The sequence below is a fragment of the Mus caroli genome, chromosome 5 (assembly GCF_900094665.2).
Source record: "Mus caroli chromosome 5, CAROLI_EIJ_v1.1, whole genome shotgun sequence".
Taxonomy (NCBI): Eukaryota; Metazoa; Chordata; class Mammalia; order Rodentia; family Muridae; genus Mus; species Mus caroli.
In genome coordinates, this window is record NC_034574.1 from 128,622,436 (window position 1) to 128,632,146 (window position 9,711).

General features: G+C 50.2%; 2 protein-coding genes across 2 annotated transcripts in view; one reads left to right on the top strand and one right to left on the bottom strand.

Moving 5' to 3' along the window:
- Window positions 1-217, bottom strand: part of Styxl1 (serine/threonine/tyrosine interacting like 1) — a 35,179-nt gene extending 34,962 nt beyond the window's left edge. Inside the window, exon 1 of the mRNA XM_029477807.1 lies at window positions 67-217. The gene's annotated coding sequence lies outside the window, so the exon portion shown is untranslated. The remainder of the gene's footprint in view (window positions 1-66) is intronic.
- Window positions 218-440: 223 nt separating this feature from the next.
- Window positions 441-9,711, top strand: part of Mdh2 (malate dehydrogenase 2) — a gene marked incomplete at its 3' end in the record, with an annotated part of 11,716 nt that continues 2,445 nt past the window's right edge. Inside the window, exons 1-6 of the mRNA XM_029477808.1 lie at window positions 441-623; window positions 5,153-5,321; window positions 6,017-6,100; window positions 7,830-7,939; window positions 8,130-8,255; window positions 9,616-9,693. Coding sequence (XP_029333668.1) covers window positions 558-623; window positions 5,153-5,321; window positions 6,017-6,100; window positions 7,830-7,939; window positions 8,130-8,255; window positions 9,616-9,693 — 633 coding nt within the window. The remainder of the gene's footprint in view (window positions 624-5,152; window positions 5,322-6,016; window positions 6,101-7,829; window positions 7,940-8,129; window positions 8,256-9,615; window positions 9,694-9,711) is intronic.

The window sequence follows — 9,711 nt, forward strand, 5'->3', positions numbered from 1 at the left end:
GGGCCTCCTGACCTGCTGCGGGACTTCGGTCGGGTTCCCGGGCAGGACGTCCGTCCGGAGCCCCACCTGGGATAACGGGTACTTCTAACCTAGAGCCTGTCCTCCGGGCGAGCGCTCCAAGAGTCCTCCTAGCACCGAGTTGCTAGGGGCGGTCCCAANATTCCGCCTAATCCTGGTGACTGTCCCAGCGCCAGGTCCCGGAAGTGGGCAAAGCGTAACGGCGGGGAGGCGGGGCAGAGGGCGGGGGAAGGAACGGCCTTATAAAGTGAAGCCGGGCCTCTCTCGCGAGATCTCGGAAGTGGGCGGAGCCCAGAGACGACTTCGCTGGAACCGGAGAGAATCGTGACGTCAGGCTTCGCTCGCGGGGTCTTGGTAGTGCTAGACAAGGAACCGCACGGCCGAGCCTGTCTCGCGAGATTTGGCTCAAGCTTCTTGTACTTCTCTCGCGAGATCAGGTGGCTCTGGACCGGGCGGGCACTGCGCAGAGTGGAGGTCGTTGGAGTCACTCTTCTCCTCGTAGCTCCTGCCAGTAGCTCCGTGTCCCGCCCGCTCTAACCATGCTGTCCGCTCTCGCCCGTCCTGCCGGCGCCGCTCTCCGCCGCAGCTTCAGCACTTCGGCCCAGGTACAAGGGGCTGCCTGCCTAGGAAGGAACTCCGGGGGCGNCACACGCGTCCCGGGGAGCTCGGCGTTTCTTAACCAGCCAAGGCTCACTCTGGACGGCTGGGCCGCCCGGCTCACGTCCCGACCAACATGGAAGGGGGACAGAGTCAGTCCAGGTTTCCTCCATAGTCTGCGCACCACGTAGGTGCAGAAGCCGAGGCTCGCGGTCCGGATGCGAGTTGCATTATATGCAACTTTGCATTGCTTCGACGGAACTGATTTTCTCCTTGAAGCCTCCATGGGAGGGAGGCACCAGGAGAGAAATAACGCGGACGTTAACTTCGTAGTTGCCGGTAGCCGGGGGCTCCGAGGGTGGAGAACGGACCAGGATCACAGTAGTTTGGGAGACTCGATTGAAATTAGCACTGTCAGTGGCCTTCCCGCCCAGGGATTGCTTGCTTTATATCCGTTTATGTGGACCAGACTGGCCTCGAACTCACGGTGTCCAGTCTCTGCCTCAGTACCGGCATTAAAGACGTGCACCAAGCATCGTTTTTCAGAGTGTGTGTGGTGTAATGTGCACATGATTGTACAGAGGCCAGAGAAGGACATCGGTGTCTTGGCCATCACACTCTAGACCAGGGAGCGGTTCTAAACCTTGGGATCGAATGATCCCTTTACAGGGGTCCGGTAACAAATGTTTACATTACGACTCATAACAGTAACAGAATTAAAGTTACGAAGTAGCAATTTTATTTTAAAAAGTAATTTTATGGTTGAGGGGTTCACCTCAACAGGAGGAACTGTATTAAAGGGTTGCAGCATTAGGAAGCTTAAGAACCCCTGTTGTAGACTTTATTTATTTATTTATTTATTTATGAGAGCGAGAAGGCCTTTGATGAACCTGCCAGGCTGGGGAACCAGGCTTTGAACTCAGGTCCTTATGCAATGAACCATCTCCTCCACTGGATCTCTTTTGAATTATTCTTGGAGGATCATCCTTGCTTTGGGTAAACTTGGCCTAGGACAGTTACAGCTAAGCTATTTATAGTCAATCTTCTCCTGGGCCAGGGCCTCTTTAACTAGTGCATGTCTGAATCAGTAAAGGAGACCCAGGATCGTGTCAAGAGGGCAGGGTCAGTATTTTGTACAAATCTCTAGCAAAATTGATACAACCAAGGCTTGAGAAACAATTGCCATGCTCCGGAGGGGAACTGATCATTCAAGGGAAGTCAACATTTCTTACCATCTAGGTCAGGTCTTCCTGTTTCCCACTCAGTCCATTCATTGAAAAATAAAGATGCAAGGGGCTGGAGAGGTGCTCACAGTTAAAAGTGCTTNCTGATTTTGCAGAGAATGGAGTTTGGTTCCCNGGACCCAAGGCAGGTGACTCCTAACCACCTGTAACTCCAACCCCAGAGGGTCTGAAGCCTTCTTCTGCCCTCCGTGGGTACCTGTACATAAACACACACACCAAAAAATAATACAGCTAACATATTACACCCTGGGTGTGGTGATGCATGCTTGTAACCCCAGCCACTCAGGAGTTCCAGACAGGAAGAGTAAAAGTTTGAAACCTGCCCGGGTGACTTAGGAGGACTCTGAAAAGAAACTAGCACTGGGGTATACATAGTTCAGTGGTAAACACTGCGAGGCATGCAGAAAGCCCTGGGTGCTCAGATACAAAGATGGTCACAGACGAGCTAACGTGAACAGTAGAGTAGGGTTAGCTCAGCAGAGATGGTGAATAATAGTGTGGCTAAGTGCGGGGGGGGGGGGGGGGGGGGGGGGGGGGGGAGGTGCGCGGAGGATCGATACTCATGCTAAGTGAATATTGTGCCACTGAGGAAGGAAGTTGAGATCTTCTTTTTAGTTGGGGGAAGGGCCGTGTGGGTCTGTGCGTGTGCACATCACAGCACAGTAGCATACAGAGGACAACTTGCTGGAGTCTGTTTTTTCATCATGTGGGAAAGATTCGAGAATGAACTCATGTCCTTGGGCTTTTGAAGCAAGTGATTTTACTTGCCTGGCCATCTCACAATCACAGGCCCAGCATCAGTGATGTGACATTTCAGTGACAACCAGAAGGAAGCATAGGTTACGGTTACGTGTAGAAAGAATTGCAGGCAGGTGGATGGAGACTGTCCAGCATATGGGGCAGGGAGATGTGGAATAATAAAAGGAGGAATGGAGAAAACCCAGCAAGCCTTGTAAAACATGGATATTGCCTTAAAAGTGAGGTACCATTTTGAACAGAGCAGGTACTTGGTAGGTAGGGGAGACAGGTAAGGAGTCACTGTGATGTAAGGGACTGTGGGTGTGGTGAAAATCGGTGGAGCTGACCGAATTTGCTGATTAGATAAGGGAAAGTAGAGTCAGTGGGTGGTAGGGTTTGGTATTAACTGAGATGAGGAAGAGTTCTGGAAGAGCTTGCTGGAGGTAGCACTCAGTGGTGGCATGCCTGTCTGGAGTCATCCAGTGAGGGGCTGGGGGTGTGGCCAGTGGTAGAGCCCCTGCCTAGAATCCCCCAGGGAGGGGCTGGGGGTGTGGCCAGTGGTAGAGCCCCTGCCTAGAATCCCCCAGGGAGGGGCTGGGGGTGTGGCTTGGTGGTGCAGTGTAAAGATTTTGGAGAAAAAACAATTGAGGGTATTTTTAAAAATTCAGTGGCTCGGCTTTCAGTAGATTTAGAAACACAAAAAGAAAATACCAGTAGCTCTTGAGAAAACAGTGGAGTAAATCCAAAGACAACTGGCACTAAGGGTGTTTGGGCTCTGCTGTCTCAATGGAAAAATGTAGTCAAAGGCTTCAGAGTGACCCTCCCCCACCCCATGTGTTTATTTCTAATCTGTATGTGCATTCGTGTAGTAGAAACACAAACCTAGAAATTTTGAACAGACGTAGATGTTGAAAGCAGAAGTTGTGAATGAATTGTGTTACAGTTCTATCTATCCTCAGTATAGTTGCTAGGCAGTGGGCAGTTGACAGCGACTCTGGGCTCTCAGCAAAGGTCAGTGGAGTTGGAAGGAACTACGGCACTAGTGCCTTGGAGAGATCCCACTGGGGTGACAGTGACTCAGGGTAAAGGGGTTGGGAGACAACGAGACAGGCAGGTTGGAGGCCAGGTTCTTCATACACTGGTTCCTTTGGAGACAGGGCCTCTCTGCACAGCACAGGCTGTTCTCTAACTCAGAACTCTCCTGCCTCTGCCTCCTGCCGGGACTATAGGTGTGTATCCCTTTTTCTTCTTCCAGGTCTCAGGATGGAACCCAGGTCTCCTACGTGCTTGGCAAGCACTCTATCACTGAGCCGCACCCCAACCTTGGGCTTTGGGTTTTGATAACTGAAACCCATTATTACTTATTACAGCATTAATTACTGTCTAATTACACTTCCTGCTGTGTAGCCCTGTGGCCTCCACCCACAGGGCCAGCCAGCCTTGGACTGAAAACATTCAAAAAAGAAAAAAAAAGGAACTAAAGAGATGGCTCAAAGGTTAAGAGCAGTTGCTGCTCTTACAGAGGACCTGAGTTCAGTTCCCAGCACCCACACTGGGTGTCTCACAACTGCTCTGATGCCCTCTGTGGTCTGGACATGCACACACATGGCGTGCCTTCCTACAGATACATATGTAACATACATAAGTAGGAATGTAGAGGTCTTCAAAATATATTACNTCCATAGTGAACANGTGCAAACTTTTCTTCTCGTTATTCCTTAAACAATTCTGTTTTCACAGCCCTCTGCATATTTATATTGTATTAAGTGTTATAAGCAATCTTTTTATTTTTAACTTTTATTACATGTGGCTATGCATGAAGTTCAGAAAACAGGTTCCTGGAGTTGGTTTCTTGCTCCTAAGGATCNAAATCAGGTCCTCTCCTTTCCAGCAAGCACCTCTACTTGCTAGGTTATACTGCCAGTCCACAAGTCATCTTGAGATGGTTTAGAGTACAGGTGCACAGGGGCTGAGGATGGAGTTCAGTAACAGAGCACTTGCCTAACCAGAGCAAAGCTCTTGGTTCAATTCCAGTATCTCAAAAGTGCCTGTGAGGAGGGAGCAGGAGAGGGGACTGGAGAGCAGGCAGGAGGATGTGTGTCAAGTCAGTGGTACACAGTGCTACAGCCTTCTGTGGGTGAGTGGGGATCCTGGAACAAGTTCTCGTGGTGGCAGGAATAGTTCTCTTCCAGCTTTCCTACCTCAGTNTTAGTGCAGTAAGAGGCTGCTGCTCTCCAGTAATGTGTAGCTCTTAAACCGCAGATCAAAGGTAAGGCTGCTGTCATGGGTCCAGCTGGCTGCCCAGGTGGAGCTGCCTCATTATCTTAGAAAAGACATTTGGCACGTGACCCCTGGATCCTGCTATCTCTAGGCTTGTGTTCTCTCCACTTGAATTTGGACTTTGGGATGGAGGTCCAGAGTTCTTCCACAGCAAAACTGGTTGATATGGCTGCTGACTCTTGCTTGGGCATTGCGTCATCTTAGAGCCCTGTGCCGTGGTTTTTGGAGTGCCCTGCTGGTTCTGTCTAAAGTGTGCATCTCTCTGCTTTTTTTAGAATAATGCTAAAGTGGCTGTCCTGGGAGCTTCTGGGGGTATTGGGCAACCCCTTTCACTCCTGCTGAAGAACAGCCCCCTAGTGAGCCGCCTGACCCTCTACGATATCGCTCACACACCTGGTGTGGCAGCAGATCTGAGTCACATTGAGACCAGAGCAAATGTGAAAGGTACTGGGCGTGGCTGCCTCGGAGACTGCACCATGTTCTCTGTAGTAGCCAGGGTCTGGGTTGAAAACAGGATCATAGGTGAACCTGAGGGCTGCAGGCTCATTTTAGAGTGATATTGCACAAATGCCTAAATNACTGCATTGTTTTAGACTTGGGTCTACAAATACCTAAGCTGTGGTGGTTTTTAGAAAAGCAACTGGTGGGTGGGTACTTGCTGTGTAAGCCTGGTCGCCCAGGTTCACATGAAGGTGGAAGGAGAGAGCCAATCCCAAAGAGTTGTCAGCCCACACATGTGCTGTGATTGCACACACACACACCCCCATAATAATAAATACTTTGTTTTAGAAGTTTGAAGCAGGCTACCTGTCACCCCAGCACTTGGCAGGGTTAAGGCAAAAGGGTCATAGGTTCAAGGTCACCCTGGGCTATATATTTGAGACCTTGTCAAAAAGACTCAGGGTGGGGGTAGAGCTTAGCGTGCTTGAATCCCTGGGTTCAATTTCCACCACTCAGAAGGTGGAGACAGGAGGATCCTAGCTAGTTTCTGTAGAACTAGTCCGTCCAGAGGGGGCTCTTCCCCTTAGACAGGGGCTGGCACCTCACAGATGGGACCTAGCAATTNTGTGCTCTCCCCTCACATGTGGCTTCCCTGGGCTCGGAAAGGTGACACTGCCCTAATGGGGTATTCTTCCCAGGCTACCTTGGACCGGAGCAGTTGCCAGATTGCCTCAAAGGTTGTGATGTGGTGGTCATCCCAGCCGGAGTGCCCAGGAAACCAGGTGTGTGTATGTGTGTGTGTGTCTGTGTGTGGGTGCGGGCGTGGGGTGGACAGAGGCTTAGCTGTTACGGGCACTTCCTGCAGTGTGAGAACACCTGATGGAGATCCCAGCATCCACAGTGGGCCGCTCACAAATGCCCNTGACTGCAGCTCCCAGGGAGCCAACACCCACCTGCATCTCTGCAGGCCACCACATACAAATACATATGTTTTTATTAATACATATTCTAAAGCATGGCCTGAAGTGTCCTCACACAGTTGAGAAGCGTGTGCGTCCTGCTGACACTGTGACTTTACCCCTCTCCCTCTCCAAAGGCCTCCTCTCTGTCCAGGGGAAAGACTACATGTCCACCTGGTTTCTGCCGGCTCTGGTGCTGTGGACAACAAATGTCACTCTGCTTAGCCCTCCATGCACTCCAGCCAGCTCCACCTTAGGACTCCTGCTACCCTTGATAGGCCTTCAGGATGACTTNGTGGGTAGAGATGGTTGCCACCAAGCCTGACACCTCAAATTCAGTCCCTGGTACCCACATTGACAGGGACTTTATTATCCTCATTTTCATGGGTTCTCTACTTTAGCTCCTATGCGTTTAGTGCAGCGCTATTGCTCTGAACATTTTGGGCTTTTGGGATCTTAACAAATATTTCACTAATTGTACAAAACAGTTTGTCTCATAGGACTGAGAAGAGCCTATGGCTCCATTCTCTCACATAAAGGTCATTTTAGTGAGTTGCCCTAACCTCTAATTTCTAGGAAAAATTAAAACTTTTCTTACCTTCTCTGAGGGTCTTGTACCCCAGGCTGGGCACCAGTTGAGGGGTTCCTGCAGGCGTCAGACAGGGAAGTGGGGCACTTGAAGAGATGAGAATGAAAACCCAGTGCAGATTGGCTTCATCAGCCTGGATCAGCCTGCAGGGAGCCTAAGGCAGGTGCTTCACTGTCCGCATGCTTAAAACACAGGACAAGCCGGGCATGGTGGTGCACACCTTTAATCCCAGCATTGGGGAGGCAGAGGCAGACAGAGCTCTGACTTTGAGGCCAGCCTGGTCTGCATAGTGAGTATCAGAACAGCTCAGAACTGTTACAGAGAGAGAGAGCTTGTCTCAAATAAGTAAGTTAATAAAAAAAAAGTAATAAAATAAAAACTTTAAAAAAAGTACAGTTTGGGAAAAGTTTCCAGGCAACTGGGAGTCCAGTTCCAGGGCACAATAAAGTTTGACTACATAGAGACTATTACAAATTACATTTGATTGTGAAGGTGGATTCTATAACTGAAAGGCTGGTCTCTAACTGAGCATAGAGGTCAGCAGCCAGAAAGTACATGTGACATCTCCCCTCAGGATGGGTAAAGGTCGAGGGAGGGAAGAGCCTGGGACAGTCATTCTTGGTAATTTGGGTGAGGTCTGCCTCGAGATAGCTGAAAGGTCACCAGGCCATTAGAGAAAAATCCACTCTCGGTGCCACAGATGAAATGCAGGTATTTGATTTCTATCTCCTCCAGTGAGGAGACACTCCGGCATGATTCCTGGTTCTCTTAGTGCTTATATGTGAGTACAAGACCTCCCAAAAGTGGGAGGTGAGGGCCAACTCCCACAAGTTGTCCTTTGACTCTCTCACACACACTTGCACTCACCATGACATGTTTGCACACAGAGGAAAAACCAAACATGTAATTGTTTTTGAAATTTCATAATGTTGTATGTGGCTCTCTCACCCTGGATCATCCCAGGAATGACACGGGATGACCTGTTCAACACCAACGCTACCATTGTGGCCACCCTGACGGCTGCCTGTGCCCAGCACTGTCCTGAAGCCATGGTTTGCATCATTGCCAACCCAGTGAGTACTGGGGGCAGGGCTGGGTGAGTGCATGGGATAGCCAGGGTGCCAGGGAGCAGGNGTCCGTGCAGGGGTGTGCTTTGTTCATATCCTGTGGCCGCTTTGCCTGTCCTTGCAGGTGGCTTACTGCTGTTGGCAGGGCCTGTGCTGGGCTCTGCTGTAAGNTGACGTCTGTCTCACGATTTTTTAGGTGAACTCCACCATCCCCATCACAGCAGAAGTTTTCAAGAAGCACGGCGTGTACAACCCCAACAAGATCTTCGGTGTGACAACCCTTGACATCGTCAGAGCNAACACGTTTGTGGCAGAGCTAAAGGTGAGGGAGGACCCTGTGGGTGACTCAGTACCTGTTGTCTGAACTGCTCATGGGAGGGCACAGAATATGACAGGAAACATGGCCCCGAGAGTTCCGTCTTTGCAGCAGTGTCAGTGTTTTTTGTAGGCGTTTAGGCAGTGGGCCCCACAGGCTCAGACTGGCTTAGTGTGCTCTCTGCCCTCTGCATCAGCGCTCAGACTCGAGTCTACTCTTGGATGGTAACCACCTGTCTCATTTGCCATGCCCTGGACAAACTAGATTTATCTGCTAGTCCTTACACACGGTGATAAGGATCAGAAAAGTTATAGAAGCCCTTAAATAGCTATCATCAGGACCTCTAGTTCTACCTCCTTTTCCTAGGGTAGCTTAGTAGCTTACCTGGAAGGACTCACNTCCTGCCTGCTTCCTGACTCGGGCCGTGCCCAACTCCTTTTTTTTAAATATACATGTGTAGATGTAAATTTATCTTAATTAGCTATGAGCCATGCCATGTGGTAGTAGGAACCAAATCTGGTCCCCTGCGAGAACAGCAAGCACTCTTAACCACTGAGATGCTCTTAATCAGCCAGTGTCTGCTGATGCCTTTCACACCCTGCTTGGCAGTCATTCCACTTGGCTGTGTGTACATCTCACTAGCAGCCCTGCTGCCTTGAGCCTGTGCTTCTGCTGTCCAGCCACAGTGTGGGAACGGGTTTAGATTCTCTAAGTTTTGGGGAAAGAACTCTTTATCTGGGACAGGGTGGGAAGGACACTTGTTGGGGTTTTTCATAGTGACCTTAGCATAGGAGTGTTGCTGTCCTCTGGCTACATGAGGATGTCATCAGGTGTCTAGCAAGGTGGACAGTACAGTTTGGCCTGTGACAGAGGAGCCTGTGGTGGCCCCTACACAAACTGTCTGTCTTAGGGTTTCCATTGCTGTAAAGCAACCCCGTGACTAAGGAAACTCTTATAAGGACAGCATTTAATTGGGCTGACTTACAGGTTCAGGGGTTCAGTCCACTGTTAGCATGGCAGCATCTAGGTAGACAGAGTGCTGAGGCAGCGAGGAGCTGAGAATTGTATGTCTTGATCCAAAGGCTACCAGAAGAAGACTGTCTTCCAGGCAGCTAGGACAAGGGTCTGAAGGCTCATCTGCACAGTGACACACATCTCCTGATAGTGCCACTCCCTGGGCCAAGCATATTCAAACCACCACACTGTNCCTCCCTGCATCTGCTCACAGTGACTGATGCTATGACAGGGCCAGACTCTGAGTGCTCCTGGTTGTTTGTGAGCATTCTGGGTTCCCCGTCTGTGTGCTTTGGGTGACTGTGGCTGAGAACTTGTTAACACTTAATCAAGCTCCTGCTTTGGTGAGTAGGGTTTGGATCCAGCTCGAGTCAACGTGCCTGTCATTGGCGGCCACGCCGGGAAGACGATCATCCCCCTCATCTCTCAGGTGCGTGACTGCAAGAGC